The 26,370-nt window shown below is 34.3% G+C and overlaps 1 protein-coding gene across 1 annotated transcript in view; it reads right to left on the reverse strand.

The window, feature by feature from the left end:
* Dnah14 (dynein axonemal heavy chain 14) overlaps window positions 1-26,370 on the reverse strand; it is a 376,581-nt gene that overhangs the window by 132,808 nt on the left and 217,403 nt on the right. Inside the window, 7 exon segments of the mRNA XM_071619724.1 lie at window positions 6,177-6,269; window positions 7,034-7,201; window positions 18,235-18,405; window positions 19,281-19,448; window positions 20,410-20,547; window positions 23,170-23,298; window positions 25,409-25,578. Of these exon segments, the coding sequence (XP_071475825.1) occupies window positions 6,177-6,269; window positions 7,034-7,201; window positions 18,235-18,405; window positions 19,281-19,448; window positions 20,410-20,547; window positions 23,170-23,298; window positions 25,409-25,578 (1,037 nt within the window).

Below are 26,370 nucleotides of genomic sequence, written 5' to 3' on the forward strand. Positions count from 1 at the left end.
CAGTCTCTTTATTGTATAGATACATTAAGATTTTTTCAGTCCTCAGTTTCAGTAGTTTGTGTTGGAACGTATTCTTCAATTTAAGTTTTCTAATGTATTGGCATACAGTTGTGGATAGTATTTTCTTATAATCCTTATTTCTGTAATGTTGGTGATGTCGCCTCTTTAATTCCTGGTTTTAATAATTTTGAATTGCCTTTCCAATTTTTTAAAAAATATATTTTTAATTGTCAATGGACATTTATTTTGCTTATTTATATGCAGCGCTGAGAATCAAATACAGTGCCTTGCACGTGCTAGGCAAGTGCTCTACCATTGAGCTACAACCTTAGCCCATGTCTTTCCTGTTTTTTTCTTGGTTCAGTCTAGTTGGTTAATTTTGTTGATCCTTTCAAAAAACCAATTTTGTTTTTCTGTTTTCTATTTGCTGCTCTAATCTTTATTATTTCCTTCCTTTTGCTTATTTTGAATTTGATTTTTTTATAGTTTCCTGAGGTAGAAGATTAGCTTATTGATTAGAAGTTTTACTTTATTTAAATATAGAATTCAGAGGTATAGATTTCCCTCTAAGTACTTTAGGTATATTGTGCTTTTGTTTCCATTTTTCTAAAAGTATTTTAAAATTTCTCTGATTTCTTTCAATCATTGGTCATTTGTAAAATTTCCACATAATTATGAACATCTCAAATTTCCTTTTGTTGCTAATGAATTCTAATTTAATCCTTTTGTGATCAGAAAACATACTGCTAATTTAAAATTCTTTTAAATTTATTGAGACTTGTTTCATGGTTTTGCATCTGGTCTGTCCTTGAGAATATTCCAGTTTTTTTCCCAGAAGAATGTGTATTTTATAGTTTTGGGGTGAAGTCTTTTATCATGTCAATTTAGATCAAGTTATTTTATAATATTGTTGATATTATTTATACCCTTGCTAATTTTATGTCTATTCCCTCTGCTGATTATTGAGAATGGTAGTTTTGAAGTCCTACTACTGTTGTAATTGATTACTTCTCCTTTAAATTCTTTCAGATTTGGCTCCATGTATTTTTGGTGCTTTGTTTTTAGCTGTGCATGTTTATAACTGCAATCCCTTTCTGACCCTTTGTATAATTACTATATGTTTATTTTTGGTCTCAGACAGTATCTCCTCCCCTGAATGTCTGCTTTGTCTGATATTAGTACATCTACTCCAACTCTCAAATGGTAATTGTTTGCATGGATTCTCTTTCTCCATTCTTTCATTTTCAATTATTTTGTGTCTTTGAAGCTGTTGACATAGAAGTCACATTTTAAATTTTTTTCTTTTAAAAATAAATAGAATCTTAAAATCTTAAAATCTTTCCCTTTTTATTGGCATTTTAATGCATTTATATTTATGTCATGGTTGACATGGTTTGATTTTTGTTGGCCATATTTTTGGTTTTTATATATCTCCTTTTTTCATCTTTGTTTCTCCTTTAGTACTTTTTTTTTAGTTCAACTGATGTTTTCTAGAGCTCTATTTTAATTCTTTTTTTTTTAAATTATAGTTTTTGGGGCTTTTTTGTATTTTTATGTTATAATTAAAAACTACTGAATGATATTGTAAATAAATTAAAAAGATTAATATAGAAAATTACACTTGCCATGTATACAATGAAGAAAAGATTAGTATCTGAATAGATAAATAATCCTACAAATTGATTAAAGAGATAACACAGAAGAAAAAATAAACAAGAGATACAGAAAAGGAAATGCAAATGTTCAATGAGCAAATAAAAGATACAACTTGTATCTGTTTCTCTGCCCCCATAGTAATTAAATACTCTCCCTTAGCAGCCCTTAGCAATGGCTGGAGTTCCAGCATAGATGTCCCAATTACTCTGGCGAGAAGTCAGCAGTTAATCTGATTGAGAATCCCCATCACATAATTAGTTGTTTCTCTCTTGCTACCTTGATTTTCTCTTTGTCTTTGATGTGTCTAGGTGTGAATTAACTTGTGTTTACTAGAATTTCTTGCTGTCATTAAGCTTCTTGAAAGAATTTTGGGCATGTAAATGAAAACACGTCACACACACACACACACACACACATCAGGGATTGAACCCCAAGGACACTTAACTATTGAGCCACATCCCCAGCCCTTTTTATTTTGAGACAGGTCCTTACTAAGTTGCTGTGGTTGGCTTTGAACTTAAAAATCTTCAGCCTTCTGAGCAGCTAGGATTATAGGCAAGTGCCAATGCACCTGGTTTATATCATGTTTTCTATCACTTCGTATTTCTATTCTTTTATACAATATGTATATTTTGGTATATCTAGTGTACTTAATGGTGTCTCTAAGGTTCTGTGTTTTTTTCCCCAGACTGAATAATTTTTATTGCTGAATGTTCAAGTTTGCAGATTCTTTCTTCTGTTATCTTAAATCTGCTGTGAGCTCTTCTAATGAAGTTTTAATCTCATTTATTATCATTTCCAACCCTGGAAATTCTATTTTAAAAAATAAGTTCTATCTCTTTATTGGTATTCTTTATTTGAAAAGTCATTGTTGTATACTTTAATTTTTAATATATGTATATTCCTTTAATTCTTTCATATATTAATAACAGCTGCATTTCCAGATGTCTGGCAAGTGATCTCTGGATTACCTTCAAGAGTTTCTGTTGACTGCTTTTTTTCCCTGTATATAACTTACACTATTCTGTCTCTTCCTATATCTTATAATTTTTGTTGAAAACTGAACATTTTACGTAATAAATTGTCTACAAGAATCTTTTAACCCATACCTTAAATTGAAATACTAATGTTTGTTTTCTTATATTCTTTGTTAGTTCAACAAGACAATTCAGTCAAACCATATAATATTTATGTTAAAAAATAACATGACTTCTTCTTTTACTTGGTTACCTAATTAAATCAATGTCACCAGGTTATTCTCTAACCTAGATCATGACTGGCTCATTATTTTTAATATCCTGCAGGTTCTTCATTAAATCATTATGCTTCTTCCAGTTGCTCCTTCCTGCAGAAGTCCCAGTTGCTAGTTCAACCTCCAAAATTAAAATTACTGCTTTGCAAAATTGAACCCCTGTGTTACTTTGATCCAGGACAAAAATCTATCTTGGATGCTTATGTAGACAAAATAGTAATAAGGTCACAGACTGGGGTTGTGGCTCACTGGTAGAGTGCTTGCCTAGCATGAGCAAGGCTCTGGGTTTGATCCTTAGCACCACATAAAAATAAATAAATAAAATAAAGATATTGTTTCCAACTACAAATAAAAAATAAATATAAAAAAATAATAATAGGATCAGGAGAAGCAGGAATTTGTCTTTTTAAAAAAATTTTGTATTTTCAGTAATGGCTCTTGACAGTACAGATGGGTTCAGGAGAATGATGATATAGGAATTTTTAAGAATTCAACTTTCCAGGTGAGTGTGGGCTTTAAAAAAATTACTCTGAAAACATTCTGAGGAATTTAACTATTGAGGACTTTCCCTAAATGTACTTATTAGAAAACAATCAATTTGCTAAAAAAAAGGGGTCACTTTGTTGTAAAAGAAGTAAATCAAGAATATATACCCTTTGGGAATAGAAAAATAATGTTAATAATTGAAATCAGAGGGAAAAAATCAGCCCTTTTAGAACTTGTGTTATAAATATGAAGACAGATAATAAATAAAATTTATATGCAATTTAAGCTCAGATAATATGAAGAATTGGAATGAATCAAAGCAGAATAAGGGGATAAAGTGGCCCAGGCTGAGGAAAGGGGCATGATACTTTAAGTAAGAGAATCAGAAAAGACTGTTTCTTGGTCCAGGTGAAGATGACGGCAGCTTAAAAAGGGTTGTAGTTGTGAAGATGTAGCAAAGTGGGCAGACTTGAGATACATTAGAAAATTGTATTGCCAGGATTTATTGATGAATGTGGAGTGATGGAAAAGCCACAAGATGGAATGACTCAGTTTTCTGGATATAGCTGAAGAGATGTGGTGTTTCCATTTACAGATGGGATCAGTTAGTGAAGAATAGCTTTGGTGGTAGAGAAAAATTACTTTGTATTTTTTTCTTAATTCAATTTTCTAATTTTGAATTAATTTCATATAATCTTCCTGTAAATGTTTACTTAAATAAAGGAGTGTTTAAATAAAGCTTTAGCTGTTCTGAATGTAAGAACAAGTCCTACTTGGGAAAAAAAAGACATATCTAAGGAACTAAATAGTTATAAATAAAGTATAAAAAAGTAGGCATAAATAATAACTTAAACTGTTATAAACAGTATGATTTTTATAATTGGTTATATATCTTAGATTTATTTAGCACTCCAAAACTTTTTCTTTATTTGAAGTATTTAGGAGTTTTCTAAGAATTTAGCTCCCATATGTTCTCATGAGAAGCAAAATTTTGTGCAAAGCCTCATGTTTCTAAGTCAATATTTAAGTTAATATACTTTTTTTTTTTTTTTATTTTTTTTTGTTAATATACTTTTTTAAAATAAAAAATTGTATTTACTTAGAAGCATTCAGAATGTCAACGAAACAGCTGCAACTTTTTTCTTTAATTTTTGCAATTACACTGTGTTATTCAGTTAACAGAACAACAATTATTTCATATAAGCTGCATCAGAGACAACTGAAGATGAAAAACTATCATCGCCATATATAACTAATTTTTGCTGTGCACCAAGAAGAACCTGCTTTAAATTTCCATGCCAATTTACAACCCCTTACTGTACCAGGCAAAGTTAATGGCTATTGAAAATACCACCAGGACAAGGCTCTCTAAAGACACATTCAATAGTGTGTTAACTATACAAAAAAAAAAAAAAAAAAAAAAGACACTGTACAGTTTAAAAACAAATCTTACACAGCATAACATTTCAATTTTTTTTCTTTAAAAGGAGTGAGTTGTGTACAGTGGGGTTAAATGCTTTATAGACAAGGAAAAAAACCTGCTCTAGAACCAACTTACTCATCATCATCCTCATCTTCATCTGCCTCCTCCTCTTCATCTTCCTCATCTTCCTCCTCTTCCTTCTTTTTCTTGTTTTTTTTCAGCCTTGACAACTCCCTTTTTTGCTGCATCAGGTTTTCCTTTAGCTCAGCAGGCAGCAATATCCTTTTTGTATTTTTCCTGCAGCTTAGCAGCTTTCTTTTCATAAGCCTTCTTATCATCTGCAGCAGTGTTATTCCACACCTCTCCTAGTTTCTTTGCAACATCACCAATGGATAGGCCAGGATGTTCTCCATTGACTTTGGGGCAATATTCAGAACAGAACAAGACGAAGACCCATGGAGGTCTCTTGGCCTCCTATTTCCCCTTTAGGAGGGAGATAGGTTTTCATTTCTCTTTCATAACAGGCCTTGTCCACCTTTGCCATATCTTCAAATTTTCCTTTCTCTTTAGCCGACATGATCTTCCACCTCTCTGAGCACTTCTAAGAAAACTTGGAGAAGTTGACTGAAGCATCTGTATGCTTCCTCTTGTGCTCCTCTGGCAAGTTTGCACAAAAAATGCATATGATGACATTTTGCCTCTTGGCTTCTTAGGATCTCCTTTGCCCATGTTTAGTTATTTTTCTTCAGCAAGCACAGAGTCACCCAGTGCCCATCTGGCTCTCACTTGCCCCAGTGCTGTCTATATGGAGCTCAAAGTACTGCAATGGCTGTCAAGTTAATGTACTATTTTTGATGTCAGGATCCACCTGCATAGATACCATATCTATGCTGGGATACACTAGAAGCTGTGCCAGATCCATTAATTTTTATTCATGTCAAATACATTTCCAAAACAAATAACATTTATATGTGATATCAAATTTCTTGTGCAAACTAGCAAGGAAAAGGATCCTGTTCTATGACTTAATTACTGTGATTTTTCAAAAGTGGGTAAATTAAACTTCAGCTAGAAAGATGACTTTATTGAAGTTTCTTAATTTTTATTTTGCAAACTTAAAAACACTGAAAATCAAGTGCTGTGGCTGTTATTCCAGCAGTTCAGGAAGATGAAGCAGGAAGACCAAAAGTTCAAAGCCAGTCTCAATCACTTAGCAAGGCCCTAAGCAACTTAGCAGGATCCTGTTTCAAAAATAAGGGAGGGTGTGTGTGCTGGGGATATAGCTCAGTGGTTTAGAGCCTCTGGGTTCAATCCCTGGCACCAAAAAGAAAACAAAAATTAAAAGATTTAAATTCATACCAGTAACATATGACTCCCTGGTTGTCGAAGGACCCTTGTAGCTCTTATGACATGTTCTATAGCTTCCTTGAAGAACACCATGGAATGAGGAATCTAGCAGAAGAAATGTGATAAACTGATTATAGGTGTAGAAAAATCAGATGTGTGTTATGGTTTTATACACAATAATATGGGAATGAGTATTACTATTCTAGTAATCCAGTGATTTGGGTCCAGTTGGCTGGTGTACATGCATATTTAGGAAAAGTATATTTTCACAATGAGGATCATCTCTACGCTAATATTATAGTGAGCAGTGTTGAACAGCCATCAGGCTGAGACAAGAAAATGAAGAGAACCATAGTATCTAGGCTGCTTTTCTGTTGTTCTGTCTTGGCAAGTGGAGCAAGTGGTGGAAAGTATAGTCTTAGGAAACTGATTTATGGTGCTGATGGTTTTGTTATTTCTCTGTTTCAGCACATCTCTGCCAACAACAATGCAAAAGATGTCAAGAGAGTCACAACCATTTTGCTGCTCCTTGTTATTCTGAAGCCTACTGTCACACTTGATTTTTCATCTCTTACCTTAATTGACTGTTCACTCAACACTCTACAGCCTCACTTGTATACCATGTCTTTAAATTATATACTATTGAGACAAAATAAGGTGAAGTAATATAAGACTGTATTTCTAATTGTTTACCTTGAAATCTGAAGGCATACTTTCCCTCCTTTGGACTCTTTCTCTCCTCTCTCTCTCTCTCTCACACACACACACTTCTTTAAAAAATTGATATAATATATATGTATATATGTGTGTGGGCATCAAATATTTACATATGTAACAAACCTTAAATTTTTATGTAGTATATGTTTTACCTCCAAAGATGTTGAACCCAACTTCATTTGGAATTCTTTAAGTATGCTGGCAAGTTTATCATAGTCATTAGTATTCTGATAGATTTTTTTTTTAAGAGTCTTGTTTATATCCAAGAAGTCCACAAATACAGTTGGGTCATTCATCAGGTTTTCTGGAGTCCACTTAATCTATTGTAAGACAAGAATTTAACATTATCAATACAGTACAATCCTACTTGTTATCAAGACCAGTATATCTGTAGCAGAGACATTCCTGGTACAGTGAGTCTAGGATTCAGGGGTTGGTAACATTTTTTGTGCTATAGACTCCTTTTGACAGTGAAGCCTGTGCATTCTGCTCAGATTAACATTATAAAATGCATATAATGAAAGATAGGGGTTACAAAGGAAGCCAAATATACTAAAATACAGTTCTATCTAAAACCTTTTTGAGGTTCTTTGGACCCTGTTGGGTGTGTGGGAGACTCCCCGCTGAAGTTAAGTTTCTGTCTAGCGAGAACATCACCAAATCCCTTACTCCTCCCCCTCCTCTCCAAAGGGCGCCAAGAGGAAGAGCACCAAATTCAAAGGTTTTCTCAACCAATCCCCGCTGGACACAGTGTCTGCTCCCGGTTCCTGAGTCACCCTACCAATCAGCACCCGCCACATCGCCTATGCAACCCTTCTTAAGCTGAAGCTTGCAAGCTCATGTTCTCTGCCCTCCTCCTCTCTGCCCTCTTTTTTTTTCCTGCTCTCTTCCTCTTCTTTCTCTCCTCTCCTTTTCTTCCTCTTCTTCCTCTGTTCTCTTTTCTCTCTGCCCTCCTCCTTTCCTCTCTCTGCTTTCTCTCTCTTCTTTTCTTCCCCTTTAGGCAGCCCCCCAGTAAAATCTCTTGGTTGAATCTCCATCTCAGGTGAGTCACTTGCTTTTCAGACCCCAGGTTAAGAACTCCTGGAATTGGAGATATCTGGCAGTTCCATTGAGAATCTGGGAAAAGGAATTTCACTGCAGACCTGCAAGTTTCCACACTTGCTTTGCTGGTCCATTTGGCAAACTCTTGCCTATCTTTTATACCAAGGTCAAGAGTTACTTCCTCTTTGAAAGTCTGACCATTTTCCCTTCCTCAAAAACCAGGTAAAGTTGCTTTCTCTTCCTTTGTTCCACCAGAGTTGTGTGTACAGAGATGTCATAACACCTACAGAAAGGTATTGTACCCACTGAGTTGCAAAATGTTTGGAGGCAGGGTCCACACTAGTTCTAGTAGTCTTCGGATTTATGTCTTTGGTATCCAGCACTGGAAATTCCTGATGGGCATTCAGAAGATGTTTATTTAGCAAATGGTAAATGAACATTGAGGGGTGGCATGGTAGATGGTTAAGAGAATATCTGGCATCAGATATCCTGGGTTAGAATAATTCTTACTGCTGTGTAACCTTGGGCAAGTTCTCAACCTTACTCTGCTCAGTTTCATCTGTCAAATGATGATAATAACAGAACATACATCATACAGGTGTTATGAATAAAGATGAAAATGAGTAATGATATATAAAGCTCTTAAAATAGTGCCTGGTATAATGTATTACATATTATTTTATTTTTAAAAGAGCCTATCAACAAATTAATTTATAAATTATTCACAGGAATAATTTATTTATCTTTTGGTACCAAGGATTGAACTAACCACTCAGCCAACCACTGAGCCACATCCCCAGCCCTTTTTGTTTTTTATTTAGAGACAGGTTCTCACTAAGTTGCTTAGGGTCACACTAAGTTGCTGAGGTTAGCTCTGAACTTTCGATCCTCCTGCCTCGGCCTCCTAAGCCACTGGGATTACAGGTTGTGCCACTGTACCTGACACAGGAATAATGTATATTCTTATGTTCTTAATGAAGATTTGATTAATATGGTCTTTGAGTTATTGTAGTAGCTCTTGCTATCTCTAAGGCTGATCCCTGCTGGGTAAAACCTGGCTCCTATAAATTTGCTTGCTCCTTTTTTATTGCTGTACATCTATTCCTTTGTATGATAAAGCCTCAAAATCAAATTGTGCTAGGTACTGATGGGGAGTTGTTTAGGAACTTCTAGGATAATAATAATCTCTCTTTAAATCATTATTTTACCAAAGTTTCTCCAACCCTTCATTCATTCCTTATATATTCATTCACTGCAGATGTATTTATTGAACATCAGTTGGTGGGAGGATGCCAAGTTCTGGGGACTCAGAAAGAGATAGAAACCAATGACTCTGTTCTTATGGAACTTGTAAACTAGAAAGAGATATGAAATTATATTATCATAATGACAGGAAAGACAGGGAAATCCCATAGGCCTATAAAACTACAAAGAATGGGAGTTTAATATAGAAAGGGGGTGGTGTTGCTCAAAAAAGACCACAAAAATGTAGAAAGCATGAGCTTAATTAAACAAGTATTTTTAATTGACAAATCATAGTTCAATATACTTATGAGGTACAGAGTAATGTGGTTTATGAATACAATGTGAGGCAATTAAATTAATTAACATATCTATCACCTCAAATACCATTTTTTGTGGTGAAAACACTTGAAATTTATGCAGTTTTTGAAATGTATAATACACTATTATTAACAAAAGATCTAAAAATATCTTATTCCTCCTGAGGCTTCATTTCCTTTGACCACCTTCCCCCTCCCATTTCTCCTAGCTGTTCTACTCCTGCTTCTGTGAGTTTGATTACATTAGATTCTACATGAAAGTGAGAACATGTGGTATTTGTCTCTCTGTGCCTGTTTTATTTCAATTAGAGTAAGGTTCATGAGCTGAGTCTTGAATGATGGCCAGGATTGATGCAAGAGAAGGTTGTAAAGGCAGAGGCCACAGAGACCATGCCGCCTTCTGGTTGGAATATGGGGGTTAGATGTTAGATGTTTGTATTCTGTCATGGGTGAGGCTTAGATAGTCTCACCAGTCACTGGAGTAGGGAGCATGAGGGCAGGGCATCTTGATTGTAGAGAAGGTGCAGTGGGTGGAGACTGGGAATGGTTTTACACATGTTGAGTATGAAATGCCAGGGTAATATGAGATGGACTTAAAAGTTAAACCAAAGTCACATTCAAAAGTTCAGGCTCTTTTCACCAAACCAACTGCCTATATTTGAAATGCAGATATAAAGTTGTTTTTTTTTTAGTATTATGATAGTTTATATTTATTGAACACTTACTACATGTGTCAGAAATGGTTCTAAACATTTTATTTAAATTAGAATTATTAATTCTTGCACAGTCCTATAAGGTAGGTACAATAATCATACTTAAATAGAGATTAGGAAATCGAGCCAAAGAGGAGTCACTTGCCCATGGAATCAGGGCTCATAAGTGGGGAAACTGGACTTTGGACTTAGGTAGAACCTGTGTTCGTAATCTCTATGTTCAACTTTCTCTCCAAGAAAAGGGCAGAAAAGTGAAAAAATAGAAGAGTGGGCTGAAGATTCTAGTGTCTGAGTGAAGGAAACTAGTGACAAGATGACCCTGGGGCATTACCCAAAGCAGCTCCAGGGAGGTAAGTGAAGAAGAGCCACATACTGAGTTGAGCCCTGGAAGATTCTAGACAAGTGAGTAGAGGTGATGGTGGGTGTGGACCTGGAAAAGGGATTACCCTTAAGTCCTTAATGGAAGTTTTGTTTTACCAGATATTAAAAAAAGATTGGAGGGAGAAAAAGGTGGTGGGAAAGATACTGATCTCCAACCAAAACAAGCCCTGTGTCTTCCTTCAAGATTTTTTTCCCTCTCCCTCTCCTTTCTCCCACCCTCACATCCCCAATATATGTGAAACCAAGTACTTTGCATGAATTAGGATTTTCAGGACTGGGATGTCTGAATAGTATATTACAGTTGTGTTGTATATTCTTTTGTTTCCCACCAATTTCTGCTATTTTAACATTTAAAAATTTTTTTTCTTGATATATATATGTGTGCTTGTTTTATGTACTTTACCGTCTTTCCACTTACTTGTCTACCCAAAATTAATACCTCTCCCTTTTCCTGCTACTAAACTTCCAGTTTAGATTTTTCTTTCATACTTCCTAAGATATAACAACTCTATATACTCACCTCCTACCTCCTCATCATATCATCCTACTCCTCACTCCAGGTTTTTTGTCCACCATCAGAAACTGTAAACCCTTTTACAAACCTACTGAGTATATTGTAAATAAAAATTGAATTCACCATTTCTTTACATTGAGACCAAACTATAAACGTCTTATTAGCAAATATTTGTTTTTAGGGTGTATATTGTTAATATTGGGATCTGATAACATTGCCCTTCACCTCAAAGGAAAGATATTGGATCACTACAGGGGCACTATGAGCCTATAGGGTAAAATGGTAATGCCTTGGATCCACAGTGCTAGAAGGGAAAAGACAAGGAAAGAAAGTGTCCCAAACAAATCAAGATATCACATTATTAGAATCCATGGCCAGCACAGCAGAAGAAATTACAGAGAAGGAGTTCAGGGTGTACATAATTAAAATGTTCTGCAAATTAAAGGATGACATAAGAGAGCAAATACAGGCAGCAAAAGATTATTTTGACAAAGAGCCACATAAACAAATACAGGAAGCAAAAGATTACTTCAATAGGGAGCTAGAGATTCTAAAAAACCAAATAGAAATCCTTGAAATGAAAGAAACAATAAACCAAATTAAAAGTTCAATTGAAAGCATCACCAAGAGATTGGACCACTTGGAAGACAGGACCTCAGACAATGAAGACAAAATAAATAATCTTGAAAATAATGTAGACCACAGAGTTAAAATGGTAAGAAACCATGAGCAGAACATTCAAGAAATACAGGATAGAATAAAAAGACCAATTTAAGAGATCTTGGGATCGAGGAAGGAATAGAGTTCCAAACCAAAGGAATGAGCAATCTATTCAATAAATAATATCAGAAAATTTTGTAAATATAAAGAATGAATTGGAAAACCAAATCCAAGAGGCTTACAGGATGCCAAATGTACAAAATCACAACAGATCCACACCAAGGCACATTATAATGAAAATGCCTAACACAGAGAATAAGGAGAGAATATTAAAAGTCATGAGAGGAAGAAATCCGATTACATATAGGGGGAAACCAATTAGATTATATACATATTTTTCAACCTAGACCCTGAAAGCTAGAAGAACCTGGAACAACATATATCAAGCTCTGAAAGAAAATGGATGCCAACACTATAATCTTATAGCCAGCAAAATTAAGCTTTAGATTTGATGATGAAATTAAAACCTTCCATGATAAACAAAAGTTAAAAGATTTTACAACTCAAGAGCTTGCACTACAGAACATCCTCTGCAAAATATTCCATGAAGAGGAATTGAAAAACAACAATGAAAATCAGCAAAGGGAGGTATTACACTAAAGGGAAAACTAATCAAAGGAGAAACCAAGTCAATATATATATTTATATGTTAAATATAAACAATAAACAAAAATGATAGGGAATAGAATATAACCCTGAATGTTAATGGCCTAAATTCACCAATCAAAAGACATAGACTGGCAGACTGGATTAAAAAAAATACCCAACAATATGCTGCCTCCAAGAGACTCATCTCATAGGAAAAGACATCCACAGATTGAAGGGGAAAGGTTGGGAAAATTATACCACTTTCATGGACTGAGGAAGCAAGCAGGGTTCTTCATCCTCATATCAAATAAAGTAGATTTCAAGCCAAATTTAATCAAAAGGAATAAAGAAGGATAGCTTAAGGGAACAATTCATCAACACAACATAATAATAATAAATTTATATGCCCCAAACAATGGAGTATCTACATTCATCAGAAAAACTCTTCTCAGGTTCAAGAGTCAAATAAACTCCAACACAATAATTCTGGGTGAATTTAACACATCTTTTTCACCACTGGATAGATCGTCCAAACAAAAGCCGAACAAAGAAACTATAGAACTCAATAATACAATCATTAACTTAGACTTAACTGACATATACAGAATATTTCAATAACTTAGACTTAACTGACATATACAGAATATTTCTTCCTTCAATGAATGAATACACTTTCTTCTCAGTAGCACAAGAAGCCTTCTCTAAAACAGACCATAGATTATGCTACAAAGCAACTCTTAGCAAATATAAAAAAGTAGAGATACTACCCTGTATCCTATTAGATCGTAATGAAATGAAATTAGAGATGATAAAGGGGCTGGGGTTGTGGCTCAGCAATAGAGCACTTGCCTAGCATGTGTGAGGCCCTGGGTTTTAGTCTCAGTACTGCATGTAAATAAAATAAAGGTCCATTTACAACTAAAATAAATATATATTTTAAAAAAAGAAATCAATGGTAAAATAAAAGATGAAAGTTACTTCAACACCTGGAGACTAAATAATATGCTGCTGAATGAACAATGGGTTGCAAAAGACATCAAAGAGGAGATTAAAAGATTCTTAGAGGTGAATGAGAACACAAGGGCAATGTACTGAAATCTCTGGGACACTATGAAGGCAGTACTAAGAGGAAAGTTCATTGCATGGAGTTCATTCCTAAAAGAAGAAAAAGTCAACAAACAAATGACTTAACATTATATCTCAAAGCCCTAGAAAAAGAAAAATAAATCAACACCAAAAGCAGTAGAAGAGAGGAAATAATTAAAATCATAGTTGAAATCAATGAAATTGAAACAAAAGAAACAACTGAAAAAATTGACAAAACAAAAAGTTGGCTCTTTGAAAAAATAAATAAAATTGATAAACCTTTAGCCATGCTAATGAAGAGAAGAAGAGAGAAAACTCAAATTACTAACATCCATGATGAAAAAGGAAATATCATCCTGGACACTACAGAAATATAGAAGGTAATTAGAAATGATTTTGAAAACTTGTGTTTCAATAAAATAGAAAATATTGAAGGCATTGACAAATTTTAGAGTAATATTGAAGCAAGATTTGAGGATAGGTAGGTAGTGTAGTTAGGTAAATCGGGTCTAATATCTAGTAAGATAAATAAAATGGAGGCCATTATTGAGAATGGAGTCCAGGAAACCAGAGCAGCACTTGGGGAAATTGAAATGTTAATGTCCTCAAGGCCTGGAGCCCATCCTAAGGAACTGTTAATGAAACAGCTCCCAGCAAACAGGGAGGTGCTAATCAAAAGCTGCCCCAGGCCCTTCCTGCCCAGATTACTCCTTAAGCCCACCTATCTCCCACCTTTTGAGCCTACTCACCTGCATTCTATCACTTAAAGATAAAGGAAACAAAGGACAGGAGTGTGGGAAAGCTGAAAGAAGACCTTAGCTATAGAAAAGGAAAGACCTCCCCCTTCCACAGATTCCGCCTTTTGGGTCCTCTTCTTCCTCTGGGGAGAAGTCTTTTCTTCTGTCCTTTAATAAAGCTTCTACTTTCCACTCTATACTTGCCTCGGTGTGCTTCTCTGGTGTTATACTTTAGCATTTCAGGAAGCAAGGACTCGTCACTGTAAATGGCAGTAACAATATATTTGCCCAAATTGAATCAGGATGATATATACAATTTAAACAGATCAATTTCAAGTGATAAAATAGAAGACACCATCAGAAGCCTACCAACCAAGAAAATCCTGGGACCAGAGGGATACACAGCTGAGTTCTACAAGACCTTTAAAGAAGAAATAATACCAATATTCTTCAATTTATCTCAGGGAATAGAAAAAGAGGGAGCACTTCCAAACTCATTCTATGAGGCCAATATCACCCTGATTCCAAAACCAGGCAAAGACACATCAATGAATAAAAACTTCAGACCAATATCTCTAATGACAATAGATGTAAAAATTCTCAATAAAATTCTGGCAAATTGAATACAAAAACATATCAAAAAGAATAGTGCACCATGATCAAGTGGAGTTCATCTTAGGGATGAAAGTTGGTTCAACATACAGAAATCAATAAATGTAGTTCATTACATCAATAGACTTAAAGATAAGAACCATATGATCATCTCAATAGATGCAGAAAAAGCATTCAACAAAATACAGTACCCCTTCATGTTCAAAACACTAGAAAAACTAGGGATAACAGGAACATATCTCAATATTGAAAAGCTATCTATGTTAAGCTCCAGGCCAACATCATTCTAAATGTAGACAAATTGAAAGCATTCCCTCTAAAAACTGGAAAAAGGCAGGGATGCCTTCTTTCATCACTGTTATTTAACATAGTTCTTGAAACAATTGCCAGAGCAATTAGACAAAAGAAATTAAAGAGATACACATAGGAAAAGAAAAATTCAAATTATCACTATTTGTTGATGATATGATTCTACACCTAGAAGACCCCAAAAATTCCACCAGAAAACTGCTAGAACTAATAAATGAATTCAGCAAAGTAGAAGGATACAAAATCAACACCCATAAATCAAAGGCATTTCTGTGTATCAGTGACAAATCCTCAGAAAGAGAAACTAGGAAAACTACCTCATTTGCAATAGCCTCAAAAAAATACTTGGGAATCAACTTAACAAAAGAGGTGAAAGATCATTATGATGAAAACAAAGCATGCTAAAGAAAGAAATTAAAGAAGACCTTAGAAGATAGAAAGATCTCCCTTATTCTTGGATAGGCAGAATTAATATTGTCAAAATGACCATCCTACCAAAAGAATTATACAGATTTTATGCAATTCCAATTATAATCCCAATGACATTCCTCATAGAAATAGAAAAAGCAGTCATGAAATTCATCTTGAAAAATAAGAGACCAAGAATAGCTAAAGCAATCCTTAGCAGGAAGTGTCAAGTAGGTGATATCGCTATACCAGACCTTAAACTATACTACAGAGCAATAGTAACAAAAACAGCATTGTATTGGCACCAAAATAGGCTAGTAGCCAATGGTACAGAGAATTACCCATATAATTACAGTTATCTTATATTAGACAAAGGCACCAAAAGCATACATTGGAGAAAAGATAGCATCTTCAACAAATGGTGCTGGGAAAACTGGAAATCCATATGTAACAAAATGAAATTAAACCCCTATCTCTCACCATTCACAAAACTCAACTCAAAGTGGATCAAGGACCTTGGAATTAAACCAGAGATCCTGCGTCTAATAGAAGAAAAAGTAGGCCCAAATCTTCATCATATTGGGTTAAGCCACTACTTCCTTAATAAGACTCCTATAGTGCAAGAATTAAAATGAAGAATTAATAAATGGGACGTATTCAAACTAAAAAGCTTTTTCTCAGCAAAAGAAACAATCAGTGAGGTGAATAGACAGCCTACAGCTTGGGAGCAAATTTTTATCACATGCACATCAGATAGATCACTAATTTTTAGGGTATATAAAGAACTTAAAAAGCTAAACATCAAAAAATGAAATAACCCAATCAATAAATGGGCCAAGGAACTGAACAGACATTTCTCGGAAGATGATATACAATCAATCAACAAATATATAAAAAAAAGTTCATCATCGCTAGCAATTAGAGGAATGCAAATCAAAAGTATTCTAAGATTTCATCTCATTCCAGTCAGAATGGCAGCTATTAACATACAAATAACAATAAGTGTTGGCGAGGATGTGGGGAAAAGGGCACACTCGTACATTGCTGGTGGGACTGCAAAATGGTACAGCCAATATGGAAAGCAGAATGGATATTCCTTGGAAAACTGGGAATGAAACCACCATTTGACCCAGCTATCTCACTCTTCAGTCTATACCCAAAGGACTTTAAAACAACATACTACAGAGAAACAGCCACATCAATGTTTACAGCAGCTCAATTCACAATAGCTAAACTGTTGAACGAACTTAGATGTCCATCAGTAAATGAATGGATAAAGAAAATGTGGTATATATATACACAATGGGATATTTCTTAGCAATAAAAACAAATTATGACATTTTCAGGTAAATGGAGTTGAAGAAAATAATTTGCTAAGTGAAGTTAGCCAACCCCCCAAAACCAAATGCTGAATGTTTTCTCTGATATAAGGAGGCTGATTCATAGTGGCGTTGGGAGGGGGGGGGGGCATGGGAAGATTAGATGAACTCTAGATAGGCAAAGGGGAGGAAGAAAAAAGGAGGGACCAAGGGGTGTAAAAAAATGGTGGAATGAGATGAACATCATCTAAATGCATCTATGAAGACATGAATTGTGTGAATATACTTTGTATACAACCAGAGATATGAAAAATCGTGCTCTACATGTGTAATATGAATTGTAATGCATTCTGTCATATATAACAAATTAGAATAAAAATTATAAAAAAAGATTGGAGGATAGAAGTGATAAGGTTAACATGAATAATTATATCAAGATGGATCTGGGCTGAAGAGCAGAAAACTTGAATTAAAAGAAAATAATAATGAGAATGTCCATAAAGCATTTTAAAAATCTTCATGAATTTGTGACTTATCTCAAAAACATATATATATCTAGACATATATATATATAGAGAGACATAGATTTACATATATTATGTTATATTCTGAGTTTATCTGCATTTATATCTATATTTCTATGAATAAAGTTTACATTCTATACTTCTCTTTTACTGATATAAAATATAGTTGGGTCTTTTAATTTATTATATTTCTTGTACTTCTATGAATAGGGTGAAAGAACGTGGCATCATGAAAAAAAAAAAAGAAAAAGCAAAGAAGAGTCAACTCTGGAAAGGAAATTTTCTCCTTAATTCTTTTGAGAAGAGATAGTAAAGGTGGTAAAGGAAGTTGAGCTCACTGCTCTGTTTAGTCACAATTCTTTTTTTTTTTTTTTCCCTGTGGTGCTTGGGATTAAACCCAGGGCCTCATGCATGCTTGTCAAGCACTCTACTATTGAGCCACATTGCCAGCCCACATCCTTTTTGGTGTGAATCACTTTATCGAAACACTTTCCTCTGTGACCTGGATTAAAAGACAGGCAGTGAGAAATGAATGGAGATGGGATAGAGAGGGATGAGGAGCCTTGGTGAAGTGTCTCAAGAGTAAACAGTTCTGCTAGTCCTGGAGAAAAATAAGCAGATTTTAGCCTCCTCAGAGGCCAAAAGAATGAACCAAAGTATTAAGATCAAACTATTTCCACTGTATTTCAATCTATTTTTCAACATTTCTTGTGAACCCCCTCCCAAATCGTTAATATGATAAAGTTGCTTTCATTAATACTAAGAAAATGTTTGAGGACTTCCAAAATAACATTTTGCCCATGATCCCATTTGAAATATTTTTTAAACCATAAATTTACCTGGAAATAGTTCTCAAGTTCCTTTGAAAGCAACTGATAGAAAAAGCTTTTTTCAGTGGCTTCAATTAAGCGATCATGAAACACCCGGGTGGCTTCATGAACAAAGAGTAGAGCAAGCATTTCTTTGGAGTTAATAATAGTCTTGTCAGCTTGTAGAATTCCTAGGAGAAGCTATTAGAGATTCAAAAATAAAATTTTATAAAGACATTAGTGGGATAGTATTTGAAGTAAAGACTCTGATTTTGCATGTTTATATTTCATAAAAATAGCAATTATCCAAGGTAAAAATTATCAGTTTCTACAATCGATAATCTGAATTTCTAATGAGACAAACATGTTATTAAGTCAAGGACAATAGGCACAGAATTGCCCTGAGTGGGAGGAGATTTAGGGAATCCTCAGCTACAACTAAGAGAAGGCTTGCTGGGATGAGCAACCACAAGTCTTAATTATGGTGCCAGCATGGAGGTGCTGGAGATGGGAGAAAAATGCTTTTAAATGTTGATGGGTTCAGCATTCTAAATGTAAGGACCATAATGTGGTAGTTATGGATGAAGTCCCATAGTAAGGGGAGAAAGCAAATTCAAGAATTGGGTTTTTTTTTCAAACATTGCAATTTTGAAAATTATTTAACCAAGGTAGATGACTAAATCAGCTTTGTTGCCAAAATCTGTGAAAATTTAAACATGTTTATGATATGCATATGTTTTGGGTAGTCACAATGAAATCTCAGAAATGAAGCAAGACCAAAATTTACATTGTAATCTTTTCTTTTCCTGCTGAGAATCTCAGGCAATATTCTAACAGTTTCAGTGGTCTCTTTATTGAACTCTCTTCTTGGGATTATTAGAAAATTTCTTTTCAACTTATTCATTGGATGAACTGCTAATATATAGAAAACCCAAACAACATGAATTTTGCTTTTATTGACAATACCAACAAGAAAGGAGAGAGAGCAGGGGAGGGGGAGAGATTCAGTTTAGTAAAATTACATCTCCTCAACTTAAAATTTAAAAATAAGCTGTAGAACTAATATTAAAACACACCTTAAACACGTCTCGAAGATTAAACATGTAGTGGCATTTTGTTGGAGTCGGTAACATACACTTACACACTTGGTAGTACATAGTGAGGGAACAAGATATTATCTGATCCTTATATTTCTGAACATCAGGTGAGAAGTTATTGATGAAGAAATACATTGCCAAATGAGCCTTTAAAAAGAAGTTTTATAATTTAGTTTTTTAAAAATTTTAAGTATAGACTATTTCTGGCTAAACTCTACTAAGAAGCCTACTCAGTGGAAGATTAATTTCTTTAGAAATGTTAAAAATTCCCAGTTGGTCCTAGTTTGGTGCTTGATCTAGAAGCATGTCGAATGTGTCCTCCCTCTGGAGACAATTTGTGCTCCACCTCTGTGTACATCAGGTGTGCTGACAATTATTCCATTTCCTTGTGCCCCAGTAGATGCTACTAAAGGAAATGTAACATGATAGAACTATTATGTTAGTTTGGATTGGTATACATGTATGCTTTCTTCTGGGAATTCTGAAATATCTTACTGGAAAAATGGCTGAACTTGAAATCTAGTTTGATAGGAAAATAAATTTTATGCAAGATTATTACATTCTTTAAAATTCATCTTGCATTTTCCTTTACAATATAAAATTTAAAGATAAAATTTTACATCAATTTTTCAAAAAGTCCCTGGTAATACTGCTGCAGGGATCAATAGCCCACAAATGGGGTAAAGGTTCTTGTAAACAAGAAAGTATACATGTACGCCAATCCAGACTGACATAATAGATCTTTTGATGTTTTTTTTGTTCTACAATAAAATGAGGGACTGGGGTGTTTCAGTGGTGGAACTCATGCTTAGTATGCACAAGATCCTAGGTTCAATTCCTAGCACACATATGTGTGTGCATGTGTGTGTGTGTGTGTAGGTGTGTGCATGCATACACAAAGAGCAAAATTCTCAGAGAATAAAGTCCTGTGATCTCTGGGTTTCTTATACACACTGAATTATATTTTTGATATTTACAGACATTATAACAATAGACTAGAAAATAGAGGGGGAAATAAAATCTATTCAAAGTGGTTTTAAGTTCTCACAAATGTTTCTTACACCATGAAATTAATATTTTTCATTAGAAAATGAACTGGATGTGTTACCTGGAAAATAGTCCGCAGGGCACTCTGTGGAGGATGAGGCAATACCAGGATGGAAAAGTGCTTGAGGAGACGTGGGCTAATGTTGTTTTTACCGATTGGAGGAACACAGGCTGCAACTATAGCATGATCTTGAATATTCTGAAAGAGTGAAAGAAGAATAGTAACTAAATGCATCTGTAGGAAGTGAAATAAATACTTTCCTGTCCCAAATGGACAAAAGATTTTAAAAATATTTGGGTGAAAATATTAAGATTACTATATACTGCAAAACAAAAATTGCAATAGAAATTTATGTTCTTAGAAGTTACCTATTCTAAAGTGTAATTTCACGATGTTACTTCTTGCAGGCTTTCTAAAGTCATCAGGAATATCTCTCCCCTCCCTGTAAAGCAACTACTAGAAATTATGAAACTCCTAAAAAAAACCAGGGCAATGTTTTATGCATAACATTATCTTGGGCAAGGATTTTGGGGTTAAGACTTCAAAACCCCAAGCAACAAAAGCAAAATAAACAAATGAAATTGAAGAAAATGGAAAAGTTTCTGCACAGAAAAACAATTAGTCAGTGGAATTAAGAAACAACCTATAGAATGGGAGAAAATATTTACAAACTATGTCTCTGACAAGGGATTAATATCCAGGATATATAAGGAACATCTCAGTGGCAAAAATTCCCAAATAATCCAAGTTTAAGAAGTGGACAAGAAGTTCAACAAACGAAAATACACCACACATCACTGATCACCAGGAATATGCAAATGAAAGCCATAGTGCAACATCATTTTACTCTGGTTAGAATGCATATTACAAAAAAAAAAGATAAGAAAAAGCAAGTGTTGGTAAGGTTGTGGAGAAAGGGGTACTCTCATATGCTATTGTGAGGCTGTAAATTAATGCAGATATCATGGAAAGCAGTATGAAAGTTCCTTAAATATTAGACCCAGTTATCCCACTCCTCATCATATACCCAAAGGATTTAAAATTAGCATACTATGGTGACACAGCCACATCAATGTTTATAGTAGTACAATTTACAATAGCTAAGCTATGGAACCAGCCTATATGTCCAACAGATGAATGGCCAAAGAAATTGTGGTATATATACACAATGGAATATTACTCAGCCACAAAGAATGACTTTATGACTTTTGCCAGTAAATAGATGGATCTAGATAATATCATGCTAAGTGAAATAAGCCAATCTCCTAAACCAAAGGTCGAATGTTTTTGCTGACATGTGGCAGCTAAACCATGATTAAACAGGTAGGGAGAGGAGAGAAATTCAGTAGATTAGACAAAAGAGGACAAAAGGAAAAAGGGGGGATTCGAATAGGAAAGATGGTAGAATAAATTTAGCATAATTTTCCTATATACTCATAAGAAAATATCTAAGTGAACCATATCATTGTGCCTGCCCATAAGAATAGGGTCCTAAGTAAAATAAGATATAGTGCATGCTTTTATAATTTTATCAAAATTGATTCTACTGGCATATATAACTAAGAAGAACCAACAAAAAAATTTAAAATAGGGGCTGGGATTGTGGCTCAGTGGTAGAGTGCTCGCCTAGCATGTGTGAAGCCCTGGGTTTGATCCTCAGCACCACATAAAATTAATTAAATAAATAAAATAAAGATATTATGTCCAACTACAATAAAACATAACTAAAAAATAAATATTTTAAAAAACTAAAAATAGAATTATTATATGTGTAAGCAATCCCACCATTGAGTATATATATTCAAAAGAAATTAAATCAGTATGTCAAAAGTGTATCTGTGCTCCTGTGTTCATCATAGAACTATTCACAATAGCAACAATATGCAATAACTCAAGTGCCCATCCATGGATAAATGGGTGAAGAAAATATGGTGTATATACACAATGAGATAGTATTCAGTCTTAAAAAAAGGAAATCTTGTTGTTTGCTACAAATGGATGAAACTGGATAATATTATGCTATGTTAAATAATCCTAGCACAGAAAGACAAATACTGCTGCATGTTCTTACTCATTTGTGGCATCTAAAAAAGGTGATCTCACAGAAGACTGTGGAAGGTGCCAGGGAGCAGGAAATGAGAAGAGAATGGATAGCAGGTAAAAAGTTATAGAAAGTAGGAATAAGTTCTGATGCTCTGTTATATAGGTCACTATAGTTAACAATAATATAATGTATATTTTGAAATTGCTAGAAGAGAGAATTTTGAATGTTTTTACCACAAATGATAAATGTTTGAGGTGATGGATGTAATTATTACACATTGTATAAATGTATTAAAACAACCCACTGTGACCCATAAATATACGCAATTATTACATGTGAATTAAAAATGATAAACAATCATTAGAAAATAGCAGTGTGTTTTTGAGATTAGCAAAGAGGATTTTGGTGATAAGTGAGAAATCAAAAGATCCAGTTGAGTTGTGTCTTCAGCATGATCAGATTGACTTGGAGTGAAAAGATGCTTAGCTGTTAATATAATAACGGCCATTTGACATGTTCTTACAATATCACAGCACTGTAAAGCTGGGTGAAATGATGAAAAGAATCTATGTAGAGTCTCTGAAACACATGGACCTATTCTAAATTGCAAAGATGTAATTGACATGATTAATTTAGGCTCTTAGACTCATTTTAACATGTCCATATGGCTATACTGTCTAGATTTCTCACTTAATTTACTTCACACTGCTACAAATGTTTAATTTATTGTTAAATAACAATATTTAATGTGAACAAAATCTTAGCATATACTTTACCTTCCATACATTTCTTTTAGTATCATAAACCCCTCCCATGTCTAACAATTGTCTGATCAGTTCCAGTGGTGGCTGTGCTTCATACATATCAGATCCTGGAGTATTCATGTCATCAATAAATATTATAATCTTAAGGAAAACAAAATGTTTTAAAGCATATCAACTTGTAGTACCTTTGTTTAAAGTAAGAATTAGAAATATTAATTACGCTATGGAATAAGAACAAAATTATACATAATATCATGTCTATTTTTTTCTATTAAAATAGAATACCAAGTTCTATTTTTGAAGATAAGATCTTAGAAAACAGTAAGTTTTCAGAGTAATGAAAAATCTGCTCACCCTCTATGGACTTCTAATAATTATGTCTGATGATAGAAATATATTTGATGCTAATAATCTAATTGTGTAATTGTACAAAGGAACAGGCCTATTACTTATTAAGTATTTACTTATTGATCGCATTTACTTATTATTGGCAAGGCACTATCATAGATGTCTAGCTATTTATTTCATATGTACTCTCATTTGGGAATAAGCCTATCACCTGGAACTAGACTTTTAAAATTCTCCTACAAATGCTGTTGTCAAGAACAACCAGCAGAATATTCAGACACAATTCCAACTTTTAAGCTTGTGTTACTTTCCATCTTTGAAAATATTATGTGCTGAAATATACTGATTAAAATCTCTGCGCATTAGGCCCTTTAGATTAACTAGTTAATTGTCTTTTTTGCAAGACAAGTAACTAGTTAAAAAATACAAATAGCTCTTTACTTTGAATTACCTAATTATCTAATTTGTAATGGTCCATATAATTTTTAGTAAGACACCCAGTTTCCCCTCTTTTGTATCACAAACTAAAATTTTCTTGCTTGCTAGTGGTGCAATTAGGTACTATTATCTAATCTAACTGGGCTATTATTAACCTTTTCAAAATCTCTAAAGTTTACCTATGAAGGCAAAGATCTACCAAGATCATCTAAATCATCAGTTAAAAATCAGGAAATCTGAAGCAAACCCTTAAAAGCTCTTGAAATTGATATCGTAGGAATTACCCCTTTGCTTATTTTATGGTATTGAATTGGAGTCAATGTAAATGTCTATTGTGACAGAGAATTTGGTTGAATAAATGGGCAGTCATAATTTGGATATGGAATATCCCCCCAAAGCTCAATGGTCCCTAATGAAGCAATGTTCAGTAGTGGGGCTTTTCAGAAGTAATTGGATCATGAGGGCTTTAACATCATCAGTGGATTCATCTATTAATAAATTCATACTCTGAATGGATACTGGGAGGTGGTGGAACTTAGTTGGAGGGAGCAGGTCTTTGGGGGCATGTCCTGTTGGACTCTATCTTGTCCTGGCCTCTTCTGTTGTCTCTGCTTCCCAGAGGTAAACAGCTTTCCTCTGCTATACCCCTCTGCTCAGAAGGACTATGGACTAAAACCTCTGAAACTAAAACCTCTGAAACCATGGACTAAAACCTCTGAAACTAGGAGCCAAAATCAATCTTTCCTTCTAAGTTGTTTTCCCAGATTTAATTTTTTTTAATCCCAGTGATAAAAAGCTAACATACTTATCCAGGTAGACAGAGGGTAAGAAAAAGAAATACCCAACACCATTTTAAGAAACAGACAGGTGAGCTCTGTGGTGCATGTCTATAATCCCGGATACTCAGGAGGTTGAGGCAGAAGGATCACAAGTTCAAGGCCAGCCTGGGCAACTTAGTAAGATACTATCTCACAATAAAAAAATGAAAAAGGTTGTGGATGTAGCTCAGTGACAGAGCACTTGCCTTGCATGTGTGAAGCCCTGGGTTTGATCCTCAGGAAAGAAAGAAAGAAAAAAAGAAAGAAAGAAAGGAAGGAAGGAAGGAAGGAAGGAAGGAAGGAAGGAAGGAAGGAAGGAAGGAAGAAGAAAGAGGGAGTTGTTACAAGGCTCTTCTCTTGTTACCACAAGGTTAGCATCTAACCCATTTTCCAGTATTCTTATCTTTATTCAGATTTCAGTGGTTTCTTTTGGCCTTAGTAATTCTCAATCAGTATTATTCTCCATGTTGGAAAATTGAATTATATTGATTTGAAAACCGGAGTTTCCATTATAAAGTGCATATTCTAGGAAAGTTCAGGAGCATGTGGTATAACAATCTTTTTACTAATATTAATTAAAATAAATTAATTTATCATTTGAATAGCATAGCCAGATTATTTAACAGGGAGGGAGGGAAGTATTTTACCCTGCTGTTTTTAGGTGCTCCAAGAGTGTCTTTGTTTTTTCTCACTAACTTTTTAAGAATCATCTCCTTCATTTTGGCAACTGTCATATTGGTGCTAAAATTTATTGCAGAAACTATAATTCCTTTATGACTTTCATCAGTTTTATCATACAGCTTCTTAGTAGTATTATCTATGATGCCAAAAAAAAAAGACAGACAAATTGAGAACACTTTAAGAATATTTTTGTTTTAGGCTGTTCAAACATTTGAAAATTATATAATTTTACTATTTTGTTGTCTTTTCCAAAAAACTATTCTGAGAGGAGGAACACCAATTTAGGAATGTTTCCTTACTTTTTCACAGTAAACAGTATCTCTCTGCAACCATAGTCAAATGTAACCATATGAAAGCTCAGAGACCCTCTTCTCACTTATGCATGTTAGTAGGTAGACAGAACTTCTTAAGATCTAAAAGCAGCATGCAGCTAGATCTAGCAAATATATAAAAATTGGAACCATTCCCTGAGGGAGGATCATCCAGAGGGTAATTTGGGATAGTACTATAGCAGCTTAAGAACAAAATGTCTTCTGGCAGGACCTGATGACATGGCTCCCTTTCATTTTCCATAGCTACCTCAGGAGAGCCCCATCTTTTCTTCTTGAGAAGTGGAGTTGTTGCTCCATAAATTAGTAAATCAGAATTTTCAAGGATGAGGCTTCTGAAATTCCATGTATGTCTGTATCACATGGCCTGATTTGAGAACTTATAGAATCATAATTTTCTATTGCATTATGTTTAAAACCATGAAAGTGTGTTCAGTTACTTCTAGATTTCATCTGAGTTCATTGACAAAGGAGGTAAATCTTCTCTACTGTCTCTCCTCTATCTTTTGAAGAGATTAGAACAATTTGAGAGAGTACTGGGTATTTTTTGAGGACTTTTTAATATTAAATTATCAATTTGAATTTTTCCTTCTGAGATT

This window comes from Marmota flaviventris, chromosome 12 (genome assembly GCF_047511675.1).
Source record: "Marmota flaviventris isolate mMarFla1 chromosome 12, mMarFla1.hap1, whole genome shotgun sequence".
Lineage (NCBI taxonomy): Eukaryota > Metazoa > Chordata > Mammalia > Rodentia > Sciuridae > Marmota > Marmota flaviventris.